This window comes from Cuculus canorus, chromosome 4 (assembly GCF_017976375.1).
Source record: "Cuculus canorus isolate bCucCan1 chromosome 4, bCucCan1.pri, whole genome shotgun sequence".
In the NCBI taxonomy this organism is placed as follows: Eukaryota; Metazoa; Chordata; class Aves; order Cuculiformes; family Cuculidae; genus Cuculus; species Cuculus canorus.
Genome location: NC_071404.1, coordinates 48,244,130 through 48,267,738, shown reverse-complemented (window position 1 = coordinate 48,267,738; position 23,609 = coordinate 48,244,130). Strand labels below are relative to the sequence as shown.

General features: G+C 42.8%; 2 protein-coding genes across 3 annotated transcripts; one reads left to right on the top strand and one right to left on the bottom strand.

Moving 5' to 3' along the window:
• Positions 1–4,423: 4,423 nt before the first annotated feature.
• On the bottom strand, positions 4,424–14,818 carry SARAF (store-operated calcium entry associated regulatory factor). 2 transcript variants are annotated; one of them, XM_054065314.1, is made up of 6 exons: positions 14,666–14,818; positions 13,533–13,708; positions 11,974–12,364; positions 8,854–8,962; positions 7,078–7,196; positions 4,424–6,563 (listed from the first exon to the last, which is right to left on the bottom strand). In XM_054065314.1, exons 1-6 carry the CDS (start codon positions 14,778–14,780, stop codon positions 6,538–6,540), a joined length of 936 nt encoding a protein of 311 aa, XP_053921289.1. In that variant the 5' UTR covers positions 14,781–14,818; the 3' UTR covers positions 4,424–6,537. The 2 variants fall into 2 exon arrangements, with proteins under 2 accessions (XP_053921289.1, XP_053921290.1); XM_054065315.1 differs by having other exon boundaries at positions 8,854–8,959.
• Positions 14,819–14,885: 67 nt separating this feature from the next.
• LEPROTL1 (leptin receptor overlapping transcript like 1) lies at positions 14,886–20,661 on the top strand. Its single transcript, XM_054065316.1, has 4 exons — positions 14,886–15,013; positions 15,359–15,434; positions 17,044–17,230; positions 18,291–20,661. Exons 1-4 carry the CDS (start codon positions 14,998–15,000, stop codon positions 18,405–18,407), a joined length of 396 nt encoding a protein of 131 aa, XP_053921291.1. The 5' UTR covers positions 14,886–14,997; the 3' UTR covers positions 18,408–20,661.
• The last annotated feature ends 2,948 nt before the right edge of the window (positions 20,662–23,609 follow it).

Below are 23,609 nucleotides of genomic sequence, written 5' to 3'. Positions count from 1 at the left end.
GTGCACAAAACATTCCTGTGGCTCAGCTGTCTTCCTGGGCCTCTCCTGACATGCTGTGCAAAGGTCATCAAATACAATTTTCCCTCACCCACAGCCTTTTGGCTTGGAGGTTTGCCAAGCTGAGGCTAAGTGGCAGCACTCATTGCTCTATGAGGCCTCTCAGGTGCTTGAGCAAACAAAGACTGGAGAGGAACAGATGCCTCGGGAGCATGTTCAGGCTAGAAACACACACGGGTTCCTGTCTGGGACTCCTTCCTCTCTCCTCTCCCCCTCAGGCTGAATGCTGTTTGCAATGGTTCATGTTATATTTCTCAGCTGCTGCAGAAAGTTCTGTTCCTCAGTTATGCCCAAAGCAGCTTTGCAATGTAAATGTGAGCATCTGTGCAACACCTCATTTCTCTTTAGCAAGCGGCCATTAGCAGAGCTAAAGAGAATGTATTCGTATCTTGGGTAAAACTGAATTACTTCATTCAAGTACAGTATTCTTCTCATCACTTATGCTTGCACTGTTTCCACTCTATACACATTCTTTTAGTTACAGCTTAATCCCCAGCTCCTTGTTAAAAAGGAAATTCATCATTCCACCTGTTATGAAAGGGAGCAAGTAAAATTAACCAGCCAAGCTTGCTAAGAGAGAATCACCCTGCACTGTGATGCAAGGGGGGAGCAGCTGATTTTCTAATTATCAGGATGAGGACACAGGATCTGCCTACAAAAGGAAAGAAGCACTTTACCCTTGACAGTAGGTGTCAGCAGCAGATGACATTTGGGGTGGACAGACTCTCCTTGCAGGAAAAACTTTCTGAGCCGTTTCAGCCTACTTTGAACCTGATATTTACCTCGACTTCAGAAACGGCACACATAAGTTTGATTCTGTCTATGCTTGCAATCACATGAATTTCGGCACTCTAGAATCTAAACTCCCCGTGCTGCCAGTTCTTTGCAAGCTGTCTATCAAACTAGAGAGAGCCCCAAACAGGTCTGAACGCCAAATGTGTTACATCTCCCAGTCTTGCTGGAGTGCTGTAGAAAGCACTTTTTGATATCATTCAAATCCACAGCTATAAAGTAGTACTCCTCCTCTTGGAAAAAAAGAATTGACAAAGTATTCCCAGTGTGAAGGTCAGCTTTACAAAATTGTACCACATCAACATTTTATCTACATTCATGATGTGCTTTTATTCTTTCTTTTCTTTTTCCCTTCATTATTGTTTTCTGTCCGTTAAAGCAGATGTGGTGTTTTTACAGCTGCTGAATGACACAAAATTTACTACAGAGTTTTACTGGGCAATGAATAACTCTCATTACTCAGCAGCAGCAAAGGGTATTTTGGATTCCGTTAACTCCAGTGCTGCTGCAAGAAATACATGCCCACATGGTGATAACAAGGGCACATTAAGCCCGTAGAATCACAGAATCACAGAATCACAGAATCACAAGGTTGGAAAGGACCCATTGGATCATCGAGTCCAACCGTTCCTAACACTCCCTAAACCATGTCCCTAAGTACTTCATCCACCCGTTCCTTAAACGCCTCCAGGGAAGGCGACTCAACCACCTCCCTGGGCAGTAGAAGATGGCTAGCAGGGCCTGTGATCTCAAGGCCAAGTCTTAGAGGATCCTGTACAATGACATCCAAATACTGTTGTAGAGCAAAGATTGCACAAGTGTCTCAGGGCAAATCCAGTAAATGATTAAAAATAGCAAAAATGCCCTGTGTGGCAACTCAGAGAGCCTGTTCTTCAAGCAATCGGTGATTTGTCTCCACCAAACTTCACAGGAGACAGTTTGATGATTGCATTGGGCTATGGCTCAGATGGTCCTCAGAGCAAAAGATGTTGATACGTATCCCTGGGAAAGTGCCCTTCAGACTTCTTTAGGGATGCAGGATGAAACTTTCAAGGCCAGTAAAATAATCCTGATACAACTACTATTAGAGCTGCCTAGTTATTTCCTGCTGTTGTGCGAGAGGAGTGAGCAGACAGCACATGCTGGGGCAAAGGCTTCACCTGCAAGCCTGGCTTTGGCTAGTGCAGGTGTAAACGTGCTACCCTTCACTCTGCTTGCTACTGCTCTTTCCATTTCTGGCCTCAGTTCATTCCAAGACATGCTGCAGTGGGAAAGAAACAGGGGTGCAGGGCCAAGTCGCCTTTCTTGTGCTTGGCATATCATTGTGGCATTTTCAGAAGCATTCTATATCTTTAAACATACATCTACCTACAGGATTTGCAATGGCACGCCTGTGGATTGGCTGAGCTAGCAGATCCTAGGCCAGCTTCCTGGTTATACAAGTCTTAGTCATTCCTAAGGTAGGATGGAGAGGATGTTTTCAGGTCTTCTCCATGCTGCCTGTTCACCAGTCTTTAATCTGCTCCAGCCACCAGCTGAATACACCAATACAAATATAATATTCAATACAAATACACCCTTGACAAAAACTCTTCTCTGACAGAAGGCTGAAAAGTTTTCAGATATGCTGAATTCACAGCCCAACAATTGCTCCCTTGACTTTGTTTCCAGTTCCATGTACTTTTTGCAAGCACTTGTCACTTCCTTAACGAAGAAACATTGACGCTCGGCAGGAACAGAGGGAACTATAAGACAGAAGACTGCAGGAGATAAGAAATACAGGCCACGTAAAGGGAGCCTGCTGATTATTTTCATTAGCAGTGGCAAAACACAGCTACAATAGAAGTGGAGATGCCAGAAAGTGAAAACTACTGCAGTCAGATATGATATCATTATTGGGAAAGCCAAGAGAATTGGCTGCAGAGGAAGGCTTCAGCAAAATACGTTGAGGGACATGGAACCTCTCCCTCGCAGCACTTAATCCTGAACTACCCCAATAGGTGTGGAAGAAGAACAAGGGACCTGACAATACATTTCACTACACATAACATAAGACAACAGCATTGCCTGCCGGCACAGACAATGAGATATATTTTTGTGGATTTGCTCATATACTTTAGTTTGGAGTCAGCTGGGCTGTTTCTGTACCAGAAGCATTGACTGATAGGTACTGTGAGAATACCAAGAACTAATATTAATTTGCTTTACTAAGGAAGGAAACCTACACCACTTGTAATTGGTGCTAAGAAAACCACAGCCTGCATACAAACACTGCTTTTTAGGCTTTTACATGGCTGTGCAGACAGGCATTGCTGGTTCCTTTATTCCACCAATTTCTCTGTGCAGTAACTCCTAGTGCTGGAAATTGTGCCATCAGGCTCGATTTCCCTTTTAGACCACAGCAATGCAAAGTGATGATCATTGAAAACTTTGATTTTAAAAAACAACATATCATTTCACCATGCTGCCAAGTCTAACATACACCTTGCACCCAGAGAAAAGAGCAAGTTGCACAGCATGACAGTCTGCAGAATTAGCCAATATCTGAGTTAGGAGCTGAGTCACAAGACAGAGAAGCATAGAGAAAGCTTATCTCTGTACATCTTTTTTTCTTTCATCACATGTTTCAGGGGAAGCCAGCTGTAAAACCAGGAGTTTTGTTCCTGTAATGAGCTTTAGCTTTGTGTGAGGATGCAAGCCGTGCCAGAGTAGGAGCAGAAATAGTCCAGGTGCCAGCACTGCAATTATCCGACAACAGCATTTAACAGTTTAAGCATTTACACACGCCTTGCAACTATGAAGTTGCTCTGAAAATGCTGCCAAAGCCCTGTGGAGGAGCAGAAGAAAGACTAGGACCTTCCAGATCCGATGTTCAGGAAGTTCAAAGTCTCTCAAAAGTATAAGCTCTTAAGCTGCCTTCCACAATTCTTCCATAGGAACCTCACCAACATCCTTGATCTTTGATCAAGGAAACTCTGGTATGAGCATTTGCACGCCTCTGTTTTACCTTACATCGCTACTGCCAAGAAGCTGAACTGCCTCTGTCTGTAGGCTGTCTCTGTTCAGCAGTGACATGTTCCAAGGACAATAAGATCCATCAGCTGCTATCCCAGCCTAGAGTTCTGCTGTATCCACAACCAGGAATGATTTTAACTTTTTGAAAGGTTCTGCTACTCACCTTGTAAAACAAGGAACTCGCCCACATAATGGAGCTTTTCTACAGACTCAGACCTGACCCCCTGATTTACAATAAATCCTTTATCTCTTTACATGGTTCACAATTTCATTATTGAAAACCCAATCACTAAAATAACTCTATTCCCAGTATTATTTTTTTGAGTCAAAGTACACCTCAGCAGCTCTGCATCTAGGAGAAAAGGCTGTTATTACACCAGCTGGGAAGCTGCTGCCGAGACACAGTCAACCCTGAAAAACAGACAGTGCCATGCCTGCAGGCCTCAAGGTAGTGTCTGAAGGACAAGAATACTCCCTCTTCACTTATTTCATTGCTTTATCAAAGGGAAGGGCAAAAGTATCCTACGAACGGATTCAGAAACTACGGTATTTCATCAGGTTTATGCATCAAATCACATTTAATGCAGAAACTATATACAGAGGAAAACAGTGCCCAAAACATTTTATAACACATCACAGTTTGAGCAAACTTCAGCTCCAAACTACCCAGCTAGCAAAAAATCCAGTTTAATTGTTATGTAATCAGTTGGCAAAGAGAGTATTGACTATGACAAATTTCAATCTGAAAACACTTAGAAATAAGTAAAACCTCCACACTTAAAACACGTTATATTGCTATATTGGGTAAAATGAGGAAAGATTTATCATTACTTTTTCCTCACAAAAGGTGAAACTTTCCAGCAGGCCAGCATTCAGGTCTTTGCCATCTCTTGCTTTGTAGGCCAACAAAACAGGCTGTTAATGAAGATATTTCCCCCAGTCCTCAAGCAGCGATGAGCAGCAAATCACTACATTATCCTCAAGTCAATTTTATCACAATTTTCACATTTTCAGTGCAATCTCTACACTTTAAAAGTCAACAGATGGTACAAAAAACATTTCTATGTGTGCTTTTTTTGTTGCTTAAGACAGACACCAAACTCTAGAATTATCATTTGAGCTACTTATTCCTTGTACTCATGAATGGACATAGTTGCTTTTTGATGAGTAACACTAAAGTCATTTTCCTGGACTAACCATACCTGCTAAATCTTTTTGTGGACATGCAGCTTGTATCAGCAAAACAGTGCTTTGCTGTTGCTTTAGTAGTTCACTTCAGTTCCCAGACACAGTATGAAAGCTATGCTTCTTGGGCTGCTGCCAGCACAGAAGAGCTGTGCACGCACACACACTATCTTGCATTAGGATTGCCTCAGGAGAGGACTTGGTGGTCAAGTAGCCCATTTTTCATTCTTGCCCCCTCTCCTCCTCAGTCCTGAGGAATTTCTAGGTTTAGTTCACCGATGCCTCTCACGGGGCACAGTCAACCACACAAGAACTATATGACACTTTACAGAGCTCAACAATGTCACTACAGAAAAAATCAAGGCCCCTCTGCTTCCCACTCTTTGACAGTACATTGTTTCTAAAAAGTACATTTGGGAAAGTTGACATCCCATTAGATGCTGAATTTCCTTTCTTTGCTTAGCCTCAAGGCCTGCAATGTTCTAAAGATACTACCAGCACTGAATCAAGAATACTCCCTTCCCTTTCGCAATGGGCACCTTTGGTTTACCGTGTCCTGGACAGGTTACCTAGTAGGAGAGGCAGGGGCTAAGATACATACCACCTCACATGAGAGGTTTTCATAGCACTGCTAACATTCACCATAAAAAGAAAAGCTTGAAGCCTCAATATGGGCAAAGTGTCTGCAGCCATCTGAATTTAAGCAGTGCCAGTCTTCCAGAAAAAGGCCTAAATAAGAGAAGGACCACCTCGTCTCAGTTTTGTTTGGTTGCCTCCCCCCAATTTATACACAAAATCCCCTAGGTTTTCACAGCCACTTGGATAAATCCTAAAACACAGAGTGCCCTTGAATCTATTGTGACTATTGGAGCTTATTTTGGCTCCAATAGTCACATACCAGATACAAACATTAGATTAAAGTTAGGCTCTATACACAGTTTTGCTCTTTTCCACAAAGGAAAACCCCCAACACCCGTGAGTAGCTGATTGCACTTACATTAATGTTCACATTAATTTTACAAAGACAAGCAAAAGTAGCTTCCAAGAACAGCACTCCTTCAATATCAGGTGCATTACATACTAGGCCTTGTCAGATGCTGATTACCAATAAAAACTTGGAAATTCTGGATTAAATGTAATTAAGCCCAGAATATGAGTAAACCACTTGCTTTGAAAATCTGGTAGAGCTACCACCTCCATAATCCATCAAGTATGAACACATACATATGTATTATAACATCATTCTTCTTAACTCGGATGACTTTATTTTTCTATCTTATGAGAAGCCGTTGTTGTGGAATAGTCGATGTTCCAGCACCCGTGATGCCCTAAATAAGAGGGAGTGTCCACATTTCCACAGAGAAAGAGGAAAGCTTTGCCTAGTTCTTCACATCTTCTCACATGCACTTTTGAAGCCTAGTAGTAAAAAAAGTGCTACCACACAGGAAGATCTAGTTCAATCACTCAGAGGTAATAACATGAAGGATTTTATCTTCTTTTTGTGCCCCCAAAGCCTGTAAAGGGAAAAAGGAAAGTGTCAACTCCGCCAGAGGTTTCCACTTGGCTCTCTCCAGCTCTAAAACGGCTAAAGGTAGCAAGTGAGACAAGTCAAACACATTCACATGAAGGAGAACAATGAACAACAGTGGGCTGACTGGCCTGAAAAACATTCTATTCTTGCAAATTAGACAGCCTGCTTTCCACAAAGAAATCATGTTTATACATGTTTGCTAGAGAAGTGCATGTGCGCACATAAAGGGGCAAGCCTCAAACCAACGCGTCTGGCAAACGAGGACAAACACAGTACCAGTGGTATCGTGCCCACTGTGGGCCCATGGCGAGTTTTATGCCTCACAATGCTGCCCTACTTCCACAGGAAACAGAAATAAGGGACACCGTTACATTCCCACCCATGCCAAGTGGTAAAATAGAGCAACGCACGCTTGCTGAACCTCAACTAACATCTGTGTGTTTTTGATAGGTCAAAGTCTCTCAGGCTTCAGAAGAATAAAAGGCGTTTTGCCTTACCAGAAGCAGTTCTTGTTCCTGAACTGCTACCTTGTGTGGAATTGCTTGACTGGCCACTCATTGGAGGTGCAGCTGTGGGATCTGTCCACATACCGTAATATGGGGAACGTGGCTGTGCTCTGATGAGAAACAGAGTGAAAGGAAGGCTTCATTAGTGACCTTAAGAAAAATTAACAGATTACCATTCCAAACAACAAGGGGAAAACCATAAGCAAGGAGTTGTTTCCAAGCTGGAAATTTCAGTATTTAATATAATTAACGCATGTTGATAGTAAGGATACCCAGTGTTGTCACAACTCCTATAGACTTTCAGGAGGAAGTTAAACCTCATTCTTCAGGATAAGCAATTCTAAAAACTGCAAATGACTTGCTGATTTAAATTACTTGCTTCTATGGATATGGATTTTCCTGCTCCCTAACTATCTCACTTCCTGGCAGCAGCATTTTCAGGCACAATTTCAAATGACTGGGAAAAAAAAAAAAAAATCAGCACCCCAAGTGAGGAAGCTCGTTCATGGTTTTGGACTTAAAATATTCATTTAGGCCTTTAATCCTGAACAATAAGAGGCAGCTACTGAAATGGGGAGGTGGGGTGGAGCGGGGCATGGAAACCAAGGAATGAAGCTGTATGTAGATAATACATAAATACAACACTTAAACAAGCGGGTCATGTATTTAAGACTAAATATCAAGTCAAGAAAACCTTTAACCATTATACCTTAAGCATTCTTAGCAGAATTATTATATTCTTAATATAATAAGTTATGACCTTTTGACCTCTAAAGCTCTACTGTAAGTGAATTTATTGCCAATTTCTACTGTCAATAGCATCAAGATCCCATTTTCACCGAATGTGACTCTATGAGATTAAGACTGCACCTTGGACACCTTAGAAATTCTCTTACGTCCCAAGTTTTTACTTTCTTAAGAAACAGGCAATCCTGATGAGGCTTCTGTTGTTGCGAAAACAACCTACAGTGGAAGAGGATGGTTTAACACACTCCTGTCCACACCATCTCTCTTACTGCCAGACTTCCAATATATAAAAACACATGTGGTTATAGTTAATCTGTTAAATTACTGCATTCCTACAGGACTGGACTTGATATACATGCAGTTACTTGATAAACAGTGGAAACTGCTTTGGCTCTCAAGATTCCCTGCAGGAGACACATTTTCCATAGCAAAGCCTAAAATGGTAGCAACTGCTCCCTTTAAACCGTTTATCTAAAAATTATGCATTTCAAATGTTTACAAGTGTTGAGCAAATATGACCAGTAGATGTCTACTCCAGCACTGAAACTGCTATTTGTGTCATGATTTTCCAAAATGCAACTTATAGATGACCTACAAGTCCTTTGGAAAACCACACCTCTTGGACTTCTGTACATGGGCTGTGAGAAGACTGTAGATTAAAGGCTGTTTAATTTGACCACACTGAATATCAGGGAAGAGCAGTTGCCATCTGGACTGACTTTAGGAGAGACGACATTGATACAAACGGTCTATCTACAGATGGTTTTCTGGTTAATACTATTATCTGTGTTTTAAACAGTGCATCTGCAGACTGCCTTAAGTGCTCATTTTTAATTTGCAGGCCATCGTGCCAGGTCAGAGCAATCAGCTAAAGCAGAATGAAGTACCACGGTCCTCCCAATTCTTCTTCCCCAGAAACACATTTAAAATGTCTCTGCTGCTGGAGCTATAGATTCCTCCTCAAAATTGTTCTAGCAGCATTTGTGAAAAACTTAAAATCTGATTGCATGCATATTTTACCTGTGACTACCAGCCAAGTAGCCAAGCAAGCCTCCTGCTCCTAATCCAGTCCAAAATCCTGGTCCTGAATTGGTTCCATGACTGGAATGAGTGCCAAAGTTACTGCCTTCTTAAACAGAATGAAAATGGAAACATATCAGTTAGCGTCACCAAATTCTCAGGCCAGCTGTTGCAGCAAGACTCTCCTCTGTTAAAGATAATGGGAAATTAAACCATAAACAACTCCCAATTTCAGCAGATTCTTAATCAAGTTTACCTTGAAAGGTCTCATAGTTTGGAAAGCAGGAAAAAAACATAGAAACAAACACTAACTAACCTAAATGGGCTGACCTTAAAAATTAGCTTCTGCTCAATCTCCATCCTGATGTTTGCAAAACATGGCAAAAAGTACTGCCTGCACATTCACAAACAGACAAGTTAGGTTAAAAACAGGGAAGGAAATGAAGAAAAGGTATTTTGCTCAAGGTCACACAGGAGGTCAGAAGCAGATGGAGGAAAAGTACACAAGACTAAACAGTGAACTAACCCCTAGGACACACTGCTTCTAAACTCACTCAAACCAGCTGCACGTTTTGAGTAACGGTGGTTCAGCCTTATGGCTAATGTTACTTCATATTGTTTCTGGTAATTCCAGTCAGCTATTTGTTAACAAAAGCCATGCTAACTGCAATCATATTGCAATTTTTTCTTTTATTATGCGTGAGTCACCAAGCTTGACAAATACCTTGATGAATCTGAAAGCATGGGTCGCAGGAGGAGGAAAGTCACAGATTTTTTCACATGACCTGCATAAACATGAGGTTCTGACTCAGAACCAAGTGTCTTCCATTTAGGGGAAAAAAGAAAAAAATCAAACCAAAATAGAATAATTTCTGGTCTACAGAAAAACAAGGATGCAGGAATAAGCTCAACCACAGTTTTAACATATAAGGAAGCGTAAAAGGCAAGGATCGAAGAAAACAGTCTCCCTGAAATATGCCCACCTAAACTGAAGTACCAGAGGGTTTGCCTGTAAGAGTTATACAGGGCCTGGTTTCTTTTCAAACTGGTGTGGATTGTTTATCATGGAAGATAAATTAATAAATAATCAGTTTAGGTCTACCTTGGATTTGATACTGAATTTCATTTTGAATGGGAAGAAATTTTTCTGGGAGAAAGACAAACTCTCATTGGGATGACACACCCTTTAAACTATGCCGATTTGCAACAAAAAAAAAAAACCAAACCAGTACTTAATTTACTGTAAAAACAATGTTTTCTCAGGGAGATGGAAGCAATCCATTTGTGCAAAAGCACCATGGCTGAACATCAACACAGAAAACTGAATCATTTTTTTGTTGAAATTTCTAGAGTAAACGTCAAGGATCATGTCAAACCACTAACAGAAAAAGTATAATTTAATTAGGACAGGCTAGCTAAACAGGTTTCACAGGACATATTCTGCACGTTGAGGGGATTTAAAATGAGGCAAATTAAATATTAACAGCAATAAGTGAATGACATTGCTTTTCACTACCACACATTTTCAAAGACTAATACATTCCTAGAACACACTCAGAGATGTGCTTTTACTCCGCTGTCAAAATTTAAGGCAGATTGAGCGTAACAAGGACATTGATTTAGTGTAACACTTAATACTTTTAAGCCTGTCCCACATTCAAGAGGTTTTCCTCTGCACACTGTTTGAAATCTAAGGAGCCATCATTGACACCATTAAAAATGCCATGAGCTAAGCCTTACATGGCTCCCGATGTGCATCAAGTGCCTCAATTTTCAAAGCTAACAAGGAAAATGTATTTTCAAGGCCCTATCCTTCCTAGACTTCAGACTCCTGAAATGAAAAATGTGTTGGTACAATTAACTGACAAGGAACAGGACAGAAAAAAAAAGTAACTTCAGTGTGTTTTGCCTGTGCCCAGTAGGACAGAACCCTGTCTTATGACCAGGGCTCTTGGTAACTACCACAGTAATGCCAGTGGCAAGCAGCACGCACGTACAGTTACTGATGCATACGCAGCATATAGACAGACTGTCTGAAGTAACTTCATGAAAACCAATTTGCAAAGCCACCAGTAATACAGAAGCAGAACCTCTTTAACTTCCTGCTGCATGAGGGTATCCAAAAGAGTTATATTGGCACCCTCTGTTGGCAAAGTAGCTTGGGCAAACCTGTAGGAAAGCATTGACAAGCACTACTAAAACATAAGCCGTTGACTAAATAAACTTGATCCTTGCTATTTATTTACGTGATAGAACCCCTTCTCTATCTCACAAAATTGATAAGACAGAGATCATGCAATTTGTCAGACTATAATTCGAGTTTCAGTTCTGAGAGTATTTCATGTATTCACAGGGTTTAATGAGTCGGTCAGACACCAGGTGAGTAACATTTATTCTCCTGAGACACCACGACTTTCTAAGGTAGCCCACTTATTAATTGACAAGTCACCCGTTTTCTGGAAAACTAAATACCGCATCTTTTCCTAGCGGCAGCCTTGTCACTTCTTATACAATTGCCATCTTAAGATGAAAAGTAGCACAAGAGATTCAGCTGCTGGCCCTCTAATGAGGGTTCACAGACGCTGTTCTCTGCCCTGGGAACCAAAGCTTCCAGCCACTAGGACAACACTGAAGCACCAGTTAAACAGACTGGTACATGATAACTCCATCAACTGTTTCGTGACTGAAGCCAGGGTCAGGCATCTCAGTAGCCGAAAGACCCTTCTGTAAAGTTTCAAAGGGCTCCTTTGGCCCGAGTTTGTTTCTGCCTGGGTGAGACTATTCTCTCTGCCACATTATTTAGGAAAATTACTCTTCTCTGTCACAATCCTCGTATTTCAGAGTGCAAAAAGAATGTTTACAGAGCATGGGGAGAAGGATTTTGAAAGGTTCAAAGGGCAGGTTGCTGCACAGCCTGCCCTGAAAGCCTTTGGGAAACCAAGTTCTAATTTTCACTACTGAAAAAAGAACAGGATGCGCAGCTGGCTGCAGGCTCTGCAGCCAATTCAGAGTCAACTGCCAACACACTGGTTTTAAGTTAATCCCACCTGCATTTACCGCACACAAAACAGTAAAATCCTGCTTGCTCTTTCGACCACTATAAAAGGCTTAGATCCATACCTGTGAAGCTGGACTTAAAGCCAGGAGGAGGAGGTGCCTGCTGACTCTGCCAGGAGGGCCCAGTGAATCCACTGCTGTCGCCAAAAGTCTGCTGGGGCTGCTGATTGCTAAGGAACAGCTTGTATACTCCAAAAGCGAGAACCAGAAGAACGATTATAACAATTGCTCCAGCACTAGAATCAGAAGAATCCTTCCTTGACTGATAAAAACCATAGTCAAAGCTTCCAGAGTTCTTCACTTTCCTTTCCCCTTCCTCAGTCAGCTCTAACCTGAACAGCAAACTACAGGAGCCTCTTAAGATGTAAGGGTCATCCGGATAATCGTAGCCTTCACAGCTCACTTCGATTTGTCCAAAACGGTAGATATTTTCTAGGTCTGCTTTGCACTGCCACTGAGAAAATAAAACACAAAGTAAAACTTCCTGCTTCAGAGACAAAAATACCTGTCTGCTTCCCCAAATATGCTGATATAAAGCTATAATTGCTAACAAATCTAAAAGGCCACAGGGCAAGAAATTTGCAAGCACTCTTATATTGAAAAGGACTAAGAATTTGAAATTAACTAAGAATATTTCTTAAACCAACTCTGGGAGATTTTGTTCTTCTTCACTGAACAGTTCTTTCAAATATTCCTTCTTTAGGTATAGGACTACTAAAATAACCCGTACCCTGTGCAAGAGTTACTTAATAAATGCCTGTACCATGTAACTTGAATGGCAGCTACAAAAATATTAGATGGAAGCCTGAAAGCCAGTGCACTTGATTCTGTTTGCCTCCATACAAGAAACTGAGACAGGCTTCATCAGGCATTCACCGTGCAACACTTAACAATCAGCTTGACGTTTGGCAGTTGAACACATACAGATTCTGCAGCCTCACATTCCCTTAAGGTATGTGAATGTGGGTATCACCTCTAACTGCAAGTGACATATTTTGGGGGAAAAACAGAACAAAAAAAGTAGTTTCTAAGTTAATAACTCAAAACAGCAGCACCCTCTGCCAATTCAAATGTAACTATGCTGTATCAGTTTTAAAAATTATCTTCAGCCTTGATTTCTGGTTAGTCTACTGGCAGGAACCAAGTTAACAGCTAACAAAACAGAAATACATATTTACTGACTTGTACCAATGTTCTAACATGCAAGAGGAAGTCATGCAAGTCTGAAATGTAGTTTTTAAAAGGTAGAGCTGAAGCAATACAAATAGTCCTGTATACTCTAATAAAAACCAGAAATCCAGACAGCAATACCAAAGCAGGAACATCCTTTGGGGTTCACAAGAGTTTGATTTTATAGATTTGAGCAACATTTTAACTAAAACCAGTGAAGGTTTTGTATGTTTCTACATCAGAGCCTCCAGGTGCATTTCAAATGTATAACTACAGAGTTCTAGAAAACCCAACCCCTACAAGTATTTAAGTTAAGTTCTAGTTGTCAAAGGTCCTCTAACAGGAAACAAACTGAACTGACAACCTAGCCTATTCCTCTTTTCTCCTTCAGAAGGTACCATGTCTCGGGGAAAATGATTTCATTAAACGCTTAACAAGTTCTAAACAGTTACCTGTACATCATAGCCATCCCAGCCTTTGTTGTAACACTGAACAACCTCAGGGACATGAGAGCATCCAGCAGTGCCTCCCGTGCACTGTAACTGCGGGACTGCAGCTGTCCTGCGGGATGCCGTGTACAGACCTCTATGGAGAGTGAGCGCCTGCACCTCCCTCAGCAGGACCCTTCCTGAAACAGAGGAAACGAAAGTCAGCGTCGGTCTGGAAATGCTGCCCTCAGCCAAAACAGGCTTCTTTCAGGAAAGCAGATTGACAGTTCCAAGGGCACAAGAGCACACTTCGTCCAGAGGCAAAGCTTTCAGAGGCATCAAGGGGGACAAGGCAGTGTTTCCCTCTTCCTCCGAGAGAGCCCAGATTATTCCTCTTGGGGCACAGCACCACAGCATCAGCACAATTAATCACAGAATTACTGGGTTGGAAAAGACCTTTGAGGTCTTTGAGGCTTATAGTGACAGGGCTAGGAGCGATGGGTATAAACTGGAGAGGGGCAGATTTACACTAGACATAAGGAGGAATTTCTTCACCATGAGGGTGGTAAGGCACTGGCACAGGTTGCCCAGGGAAGTTGTGGCTGCCCCATCCCTGGAGGTGTTCAAGGCCAGGTTGGATGGGGCCCTGGACAGCCTGATTCAGTGGGACGTGCCCATGGCAGAGGGGTTGGAACTAGATGATCTTTAATGTCCCTTCCAACCTAAACTATGCTATGATTCTATGATCATCGAGCCCAACTGCACCTGTCAACGACTAAACCATATCCTTAAGCACTTCATCTCCCCATCTTTTAAGCCCCCCAAGGGATGGGGACTCCACCACTTCCCTGGGCAGCGGTGCCAGTGCCTCATAACCCTTTTGGTGAAGGACTGCCTCTGATGTCCAACCCGAGCCTCACCCTGACGCAACACGGGGCCGCCAACGGTGACGCGAAAGAGACGCGCGGGACGAGGACGAGAAAGGGAGTAAGAGCAGAGGAAGAGGGGAGAAAGAGGGGAGAAAGAGGGGAGGAAGAGGGGAGGAGGTGGGGGTGGAGGAGGAGGTGGGGGTGGAGGAGGAGGTGGGGGTGGAGAAGGAGGAGGGAAAGAGAGGGAGGAAGGGGGGGAGGAGGAGGATCGAGGCCCGGGGATCTCACCCGGCTGGTCCCAGCACCCCACAGCGACACAGAAGAGCAGCAGAAGCAGCACAAGCCCCGCCACACTCGCCATCGCGGCCCGCGGTTGCGTCAGCCCCGGCGCGGCGCCTCCCATTGGCTGCCGCTGCCGGAAGTGGGCGGGGCAGGAGCACGCGCCCCCTCGAATCCCCTTGGCCGGCGGGACCAATGGGCAGCGTGGAAGGCCTCGAGCTGATGTCACGTGGGTGGGGCGCGCGCAGCGCCTGCGTGCTCCCTTCCCCCGGAAGCGGCACCCGGGAAGCGCCACTTCCGGTTCCTGGGCGGTGCGGGCTGCTGGCGGGACGGGCGGCGCCATGGCCGGCATCAAAGGTGCGCGGCGGGGGCGGAGCCCCCTTTCCCCGGTTGACATCGTGGTGCCGAGAGCTCTGTTAGGCCCTGAGGGGGGAGTGGGTCCCCGCCGGCGGCGCCGCACACCCGCCGGAGGCCCTGGCCCTGCGGCCCGGCCTGGTCTGGGGCTGCCCTGAACCGCCCGTTGCCCCGGGGGGGGCGGTTCCCGCCTGGAGCGGCGGGGAGCCCCGGAGGTTTCGCCCGGAGCTGGGGGGGGGGGGGGCGGCTGTCGCTGTGGCGGAGCCCCGTGCGTTGATCGGATCGGGGAGGGTGCGTTGCAGAGCGCGTCGGACCCTTCACCGGCGTTGATCTGTGCTCTCGTTGCAGCCCTGATCACCCTGTCCTTCGGGGGAGCTGTCGGACTCATGTTCTTGATGCTTGGATGCGCCCTTCCCCAATACAAGTAACGTGCACTCGCTTCCTATTTCTCATCTCTTTTGCATGGCTGTCGTTCTAGAACTCATTTCATAGTTAAAGACTGATAAGTGCTCCGTGTCTTTTGGGCGTGGGGAACGGGGGTGGAGAAAAAAGACCACCCAGTAGTTAATTGTTCTTAAAGATTTTCACCAGACAGTGAGTAACTCTAGGCTTGTTTTATTACAACTCAGAGTTGGGCCATCACCTTAGTGAGTGGCAAAGGCCCAGATGAAATCATCAGATATTTATATATTTTGATATAGCATTATACAATAGGTATTTGCTTTGAAAAGTTCTCAGTGTTTTTCTATGTGCTCCTAGTTCTTTATTCTTCATTAAGTCAGAAGTCCACTTTAATAATTCATCTCCACTGTCTCATTTCGATTCTCCCTCAGAAGTGATGAATGCTCATGTTCCTCCTCCAGTCATAAAAGTCACTTCTTCCTTGAGACATTGATCTTTTAAGCATTAACTGTCATCAAATCTCATATCTATGTTCTAAGTCTGACATTTCTTATACAATCTGTTGATTCAGCTGGACTGGGGCAATACATGGGACAACTGAACAGTATTCTTGTAGTTGTCATAAAGATTAAGTTCCAACACCTGTTCTTATTATATTCTTAGTACAATACTCTATCACAATCAACTCAATAATATCTAAGTCATGCATAGTTATATCTATCATATTTTCTCATTTCCCTTAACATCGATTCACTGTAAAGTGAAGGCAACAAAAGTTAAATCACCAAGCCTGGCTGCAGACTGTTAAAGATTGTGCTGTCCTAACATGTCTCCGGTGTTGTCCCTCTGAGGCTGATGAGCAGGTAGCATCTCCTGAAGTCGATAACAAGTGTGTGTAATCAGGAAAGTGTTTGCATTTTATCTAGCTCCATGGTGGCAGCTGGGCTACCTGTGACTGCCAGGTGGGCCCTTGGCCGCGTACCGCTACTCGTAATGTCGTGTCTTTAATAATTGCAGCTGCTGTCTGCACTTTCAGTCTCTTGATTCCCATCTCGTAGTTTCTAGGAGACTGGAAGCAGTAAACCAAAAGTTCAGGAAGGTAGGCCTATACCTTTGACCTTTTGCAAGTAAATGCTGGCTTTACAGTTCTTTAAATCAACTTATTTAACGTCAAAACTCCACAAGATTTTAAAAGACTGTCTTGGTGCCTTGTGGCAACTGAGTCGCGGCTGAGAACAGTACTCTGTTCTGTGTATATGCACTGAAAGCTTACAGGCAAAATGACACGAGGGCTCTGCAATTCTTAAGTAAAGCTAAGAAGTCAAACCTAAAAGTTAAGCTTATCTTGTGAGGTGGCCTTGGTTTTAGCCTTCCTTAGTCAAATTTGCTTTATGAATATCCTGTTAATGAGCTCTCTGCTGCCGCCATTGTGGTCAGATGAAGCCACTCACAAATCTAGTCTGTTGGATTAACGTCAGCCTGTTCCAAATCGAAGGATTTGCTTTGCCTTTGCTCGTGTGTGTCTCTCCGAAATGTGGATGCAGGGTGTAGAAAATGCCGTACATTGATTTCGGGAAGAAGAGGAAGTAAATCAAGCTAATTTGAGCTTTTTTTTCTCCTTTCTTTTTCAGCCAGTACTGGCCACTGTTTGTTCTGTTTTTTTACATCCTTTCTCCCATCCCGTACTGCATAGCAAGAAGATTAGTGGATGACACAGATGCTACTAGTAATGCCTGCAAGGAGCTAGCAATATTTCTTACAACAGGCATTGTTGTCTCGGCGTTTGGGCTACCAATAGTGTTTGCAAGAGCAGAACTGGTCAGTAATATTTCAGTCTTTTTTTTTTTTTTTGCTAGAAAACTTTGTCCTTTATGTTTTTTTACTGAAGGTAAAGGTCTTGTGCATTAGGCAACTTCTATGTAAATATGTTCTGAAAATGCTTGTAGTGGAAACAGAATAAGACTTTTCTCAGCAAGAAAAACTAATACTAGAGACAGAAGTGTGGCAGAATGTTGTCATTGCCAATCACTTCATGTGGTCCTAGAAGAAGCCCTAACAACCTATAAGCAATACAGAAAAAGATCAGATAGAAAATAGTGCGAAAACTTAACAGGCAAGTAACCAAACGTAAAAGTGTATGGAATACTTTGAATGCAATTTGTAGAATAGTCAGGCTAAAGAAGCATGAATAAACAATGCACTTTTGCACCCACTGTGAATTATATTGATGTTATCTTTTAAACTTTTGAGTTGTGACTACATCTTTCCCAGTATATGGCTTTTCACTGAAATCCTTTCAAAGATGACCTTGCTTGTGTGAATTTTGGGGACGCTACTAAGTCAAAAAAGATGGAGTGCATTTTCACAGAATTTCTTTAGGCAGGAAGAGCTTAAGACAGTTGGTTTGATTGCCACACACTCTTTGAGTAACTCACTTACTCTCTGTGGAAAATATTCATCTCCCTTTGTGTTACTGGGATACCTGCTGGCATTTTGAAGGCCTGCATCCTTAAATGTCTTGTTTAAAAAAGTCTTAAAGCATGGCTAGCAGCTCTAGCTGGCTGCAGATGTGTGCAGATGCTGTTGCCTGGCTTCACTGTACTACTTTTGGATATTTTGGTAAAACAGCCCTGCCTGCTAGCCAGAGCTTTGAACGTGGCTAGAAGAAATATGCAGTGCAGCTTGGCTAACTGAATTGCTTGAGTGGTCTTGGGTAAACCCAACCTTCTTAGCATAACGACAAATAATGAGACACCACCACCTTACATCAAGGACCTGTTGCTGAAGTTGTTGTCTAGCATGTGATATTAAGATGTTGCCTTTTGTCTTGTCAGTATTCTGTTCAAAATGTGTCTAACTGAACTCCCCTCTTTCACAGATTTACTGGGGTGCATGTGCGCTTGTTCTTACGGGAAATACAGTCATCTTTGCCACGATCCTAGGATTTTTCTTGGTCTTTGGCAGCAATGATGACTTCAGCTGGCAGCAGTGGTGAAAGGAAGATAAGAGAACTATCACTGGCATCGTGTCATGCAGTGGCCATCCATACAAATGAGAGAATGGGCAATAAAGAGAAGTAGCGTAGCAGCCTCTGGAGTATTCTAGATGCTCCTTTTCACCTTATTCGTTCTGAGTGTACTACTGTTGCTGACAAGGTTTCTACATTTTTATGATGTGGAGAGATGATTGATTTCATTTTTACCTATGATATGTTTTTAGGTGCTGTCGGTTTAAAATTGTCATTCTTTTGTTTGGTGTTTATGCGCAGCTTTAAATCTGGAACAAGAACATTTAAATGTGATTTCAAGGAAGATTTAAAGTTTCGGGTTTTGTTTGTTTTAGTTAAGCATTAATACTGTGTTTCAAATAACATTTTTTAAATGGTGATTGAATTGTATACAAGCTGAGTGGAGGTAGAGATTGTGCACCACCATTGTCCATTACCAGGTCAATAGATTGTCGCTATATTTTGGGAGAGGCGGGGGGCGTACCGGTTGCAGATTTTTCTTCTGCCCATACCTCATACTCGGTGATGAATGTTGATAGCCTTCATTTCAAGAGAAGGCTGAGAAGCAGGTAGAGTTATTTGGGAGAAGTCCTAAATTTAAACACTGCTAGCACTTTTACCTGCTTTGTTACCAGTTCTTGTGTGGATGTGACATTCAAGTATTCTGTAAATGTATTGATGCTACGACATGCAAAACAAAGTTGTATTGCAGGGGAAGGGCAAATGATGTTTAAATTCCATTTTTTAAAAAAAATATCTTTTGAACTCTTTCTATTTATAAGTATTGTATGGTTTAAACTTTTATGTCAGCTTTTTACCACAAAGATGGTAAAGTGTTCATTTATGGAACTACTGGTCTGTGTTTATTTGAAGCATATACAAAGCTATTTCTTCCTTCCCCTTTTTAATTTATTTTATACATAGTATATATAAAATAAAACAGCTTTTCAAATGTAAATTAAAACCTTGTGTTAAACTTGCCTAAGAATGATACTATTTTTTTCCCTTTCACACAATGCAGTTGAGACGTGACTTTTTTGGAAGTCACTGTCTGAACTGATTTCACTGTTTTTAAGTTCTTATGCGCTATCAGTTAATAAGAGTTAATGTTATCTCTGTAACTGTAGCTTGTGTTCTGTAAGATTGCACACGTAGCTTCAAACGTTTAAGACAAGTTTCCTGTATACCTTTCAATTGTCTGGATTTTTCATTTAAAGTAACCTGCCATTAGACATTCTGTCACAAAATGGTTGATGGATGCGAGTTAACCAGGTTTGATTGTACCATGTGCAGTGATAAACTTGACCAAACGTACTTCTAAACTATATTTTTGTTCAACTCTAGGAAACTTTCTGTGCATATTTAAAAGCTGTCAATTGCATAGGTCTTGCTCTACGGTGGAAGAGTATGAAAAAGCACAGAGTTGCAGGTCTCAGCCGTATTACCTGTGTGCAAAGTATAAAAGCTTGAATATTTGAAGTCAGGTGGTAACAGTAGTTACTAATGTGATGTGCTCAAGGAACTTACATAGCAGGCAGGGGCAGCAGGAGTGTCACTGTCTACCCATGCTGCTTTGTTAATCTTATCCTGGGTGTAAAGTGAGAGCTGAATTTTATCTGTGCTGGTAGAGGAACAAATGGCTGCCAAGACCGTAGCGCAGAAGCCAGTCTGTGGCAGCTGGTCTTCCAGCTATCAGTAGATGCTTCACCTGACTGCCTGTGATGGTGACTTTTAGAGGTGCATAAGGGCTGTACAATCACTCGTTTTATCGCCTTTTTCAGTGAGACGTCTGTGTCCCTGCCCCCAGCACAATGGATGCTTCAGAAAATCTAAACCGGTGGCCAAATTTGCAGTCCTTGCAGAGGAGGAACGCTTAGACTTGTACAAATCTTTGGAATCTGTTACCGACTCCATTTTCGTGGTCAGGAACTGTTTTCTTTCTCATTCCTGTGCTGATAAGCCTGCTTCTCCATGTGATGCTGCTCTCTGCATCGCTGGCCATAGAGCTGACTGTATGCACTGGTGGTGCATTTTTTTGTATGTTAATTGCATTACAGCATTCCCTTCTTTTGCTTGCACACTGAGTGTGTGCAGTATCACTCCGATTTATGAGCTAGATATTTGAGAGGTGTGATTCTTCCATATAATATGCACTGAGATAGCGTTACCATCCTAGAGGGGAAACAATAGAACAATATGGAACAATAAAAGTTTTACATAGCAATCATTTCTGTATGTTTAATCAAGAATACTCTAATAAAAGAGTATTTTGTTTGAAGTATTAATTGGGTTTTTTTTTTTCTTTCTTTGATGTGATTGTCATTCTTCTTGAGGAGATATTATCAGATTACCTATTAGTCCTTAAGAGTAAGTATTTGTACTATTTATTTTGCACTGCCCATAAAAAGAGGCTTGATTGTCCAGGGCTGCATTGAGCTGGCTTTGCTGGTTGTACCTCCCATCTGCAGTTTATCTTCAGTTTGTGCTTTAAGTCCAGAAGGTTTAGACTGGCTATTATGAAAAACTCCTCCACTGAAAGGGTTGTCAAGCACTGGCAGAGGCTGCCCAGGGAAGTGGCCAAGGCACAATCCCTGGAGAGACGTTGTGCTTAGGGACACGGTTTAGTGGTGGACTTAGCGCTTCGTTTATGGTTAGACTCAATGATCTTAAAGGTCCTTTTCAACCTAAATGATTCTGTGATACCAGTTACTACAAAGAAAAGTAGCCCTATCCCAGCCAAAACCAGCACAACACCTCATCTTTGAGGTGTGTGTGGAAAGTAAGTTGGTCTTGTAGCGTGAGTGGATAAAAATCAGGCAGTTTTGAAGGGGACTGTAAGGAGTCACATAGGGGGCAAATTTGTGATTGAATGTATGGTGCAGCTGGACTGATGTGAAAAGTTAACAAGTGAATTTTTGGAAGTTATTGAGATGTGTAGATGTGGCATTTAAGGACACGGTTTAGTGGTGAACTCGGAAGTGTTAAGTTTATGGTTGGGCTTGATGATCTTAAGGGTCTTGTCCAACCTAAATGTGATCCTGTTATACACAGTTACAGCCACCTTTACCTTCTGACATATTTATAATATTTATTTACCCCCTCCAGCCTTTGTAATGTTTGTAATAATTAATGATATTTATGAAATTTGAAAACCTATGGCTGTCAGCAGTCTTTTAACACCAGAAAGTAGCAGGAATTGGTGGAAAATCCTTTCGTTTGGTGGTGTGTGCAACTGTCCCCTTCTGCCTCCCCACACACACTCACTTTGGTCACATTGAGGGAGGAGCTTATCCCCCTCTACTCTGCTTTGGTGAGACCATGTCTGGAATACTGCATCCAGCTCTGAGGCCCGCAGCACAGGAAAGACATGGACCTGTTGGAGCAGATCCAGAGGAGGGCCACAAAAATGATCAAAGGCCTGGAACACCTCTTCTGTGAAGGGAGGCTGGGAGAGTTTGTGTTCTTTAGCTTGGAGAAAACTCTGAAGAGACCTTATTGTGGCCTTTCTTATATGTAAGATGAGAAAAAGCTTTTTAGCAGGGCCTGTGGCAATGGGATGAGGATTAATGGTTTAAAATTAAAAGAAGTTCAGAGTAGACATTAGGAAGAAATCTTTTTGGCTGAGGGTGGTGAAATACTGGAACAGGTTGCCCAGAGAGGTAATGCCATTAAAAGACAAATTCAATACCAATTTGATTATTAAGCAGCTATTCTTTATTATGCAGGGCGAGGCACACAGGGAATAGCTCCACCTAATGTGTGTGCAATTATTGAGGCTGGATAGGTGAATTTTATACTAGGTATATATACACGTTCATATAGGTCCTGAGAAACACGTTACATATTTATAATTTTTCCTGGAATAGGTGTGTCTATTATAATCAGTTCCTGGAATTTATTTACATAAGTTTCCTCTCCTTCATGTACACGCTCTGCCCTCCAGGGGTCTTTTCTGGGGGTCTCTGGATGAAGGCCGTGTCTCCCTCACAGCTGAACTTCTCAACTCCTCTTCTTGCGCATGCTCTTAGCTCCTTGTTCTCCTCTTCAAGGTTGCATCTGTTCCTAGTCACTGTTATCTGGCTTAATTAGATACAGTAACATTCTTTCTAACTGCAACCTTGCTATAAGTCCTTACTTAAGGATAAGTATTCAGGCACAGGCTAGCTAAAAGATATCATTCAAGCTAATCCTACATTTCAGTTCTAAAATCACAAAATCAATACATATTATTCAAATGTATAATAGGTTAGCAACTTATAACAAATCATTTTTTCCTTCACTGATGGGACCTTATTGTGGCCTTTCAGTACTTAAGGGGGACTTGTAAGAAAGATGAGGAAAAGTTTTTTAGAAGGGCCTAGTAGCAATAGGACAAGGGGTAATGGTTTTAAACTTAGAGAAGTTCAGAGTAGACATTTTTTTGGTGGGGGTGCTGAAACGCTGGAACAGGTTGCCCAGGTAGGTGGTAGATACCCCATCCCTGGAAACATTCAAGGTCAGGTTCGATGGGGCTCTGAGCAACCTGATGGAGCTGAAGATATCCCTGCTCACTGCACAGGGTTGGACTGAGTGGCCTTCATGGCCCCTTCCAAGCCGAACCTTTCTGCGATTATGTGATTATGTTCATTTTATTGATTTCTTTTTACATTTAGTTCATTCTGGGAGGGTTAGAACATTAGCTAAGAAAAGATCTTCAGGTAGAACACGAGAAGGGAAGCAGAGCCGAAGAATTCACCAGTAACCAAGACACAATTTTATCATGAAACCCAACTGAACTAGGGGCAATGGGTATAAACTGGAGAGGGGCAGGTTTAGACTAGACATAAGGAGGAATTTCTTCACCATGAGGGTGGTGAGACACTGGCACAGGTTGCCCAGGGAAGTTGTGGCTGCCCCATCCCTGGAGGTGTTCAGGGCCAGATTGAATGAGGCCTTGGGCAGCCTGGTCTGGTGGGAGGTGTCCCTGCCCATGGCAGGGGGGGTAGAACTGGATGAGCTTTAAGGTCCCTTCCAACTCAAACCATTATGATTCTATGACTCTAACTCGCACGGTCACGACCGGAAACAGAAATCCTGGCAGTAACGAAGGGAAGCGGTGCCTCATCGCGCCCCTGGGCATTGCGGCGTGCAGCGGCTCCCCGGGGGCGGCTCCGAATGCCCACGGCTGCCGAGAAAGCGCTCGAGAACACC

Bases quoted from the DNA above. Each gene is read 5' to 3' on its own strand.
- LEPROTL1 (XM_054065316.1), top strand. The intron at 15,435-17,043 runs GTAACGTGCACT...TTTCTTTTTCAG, and splicing joins TGCGCCCTTCCCCAATACAA to CCAGTACTGGCCACTGTTTG. The intron at 17,231-18,290 runs GTCAGTAATATT...CCTCTTTCACAG, and splicing joins TGTTTGCAAGAGCAGAACTG to ATTTACTGGGGTGCATGTGC.
- SARAF (XM_054065314.1), bottom strand. From the start codon at position 14,780: ATGGGAGGCGCCGCGCCGGGGCTGACGCAACCGCGGGCCGCGATGGCG. The intron at 13,709-14,665 runs GTGAGATCCCCG...CCTCTGTTTCAG, and splicing joins GGGGTGCTGGGACCAGCCGG to GAAGGGTCCTGCTGAGGGAG. The intron at 6,564-7,077 runs GTAAGGCAAAAC...TTCCCTTTACAG, and splicing joins AGGAACAAGAACTGCTTCTG to GCTTTGGGGGCACAAAAAGA.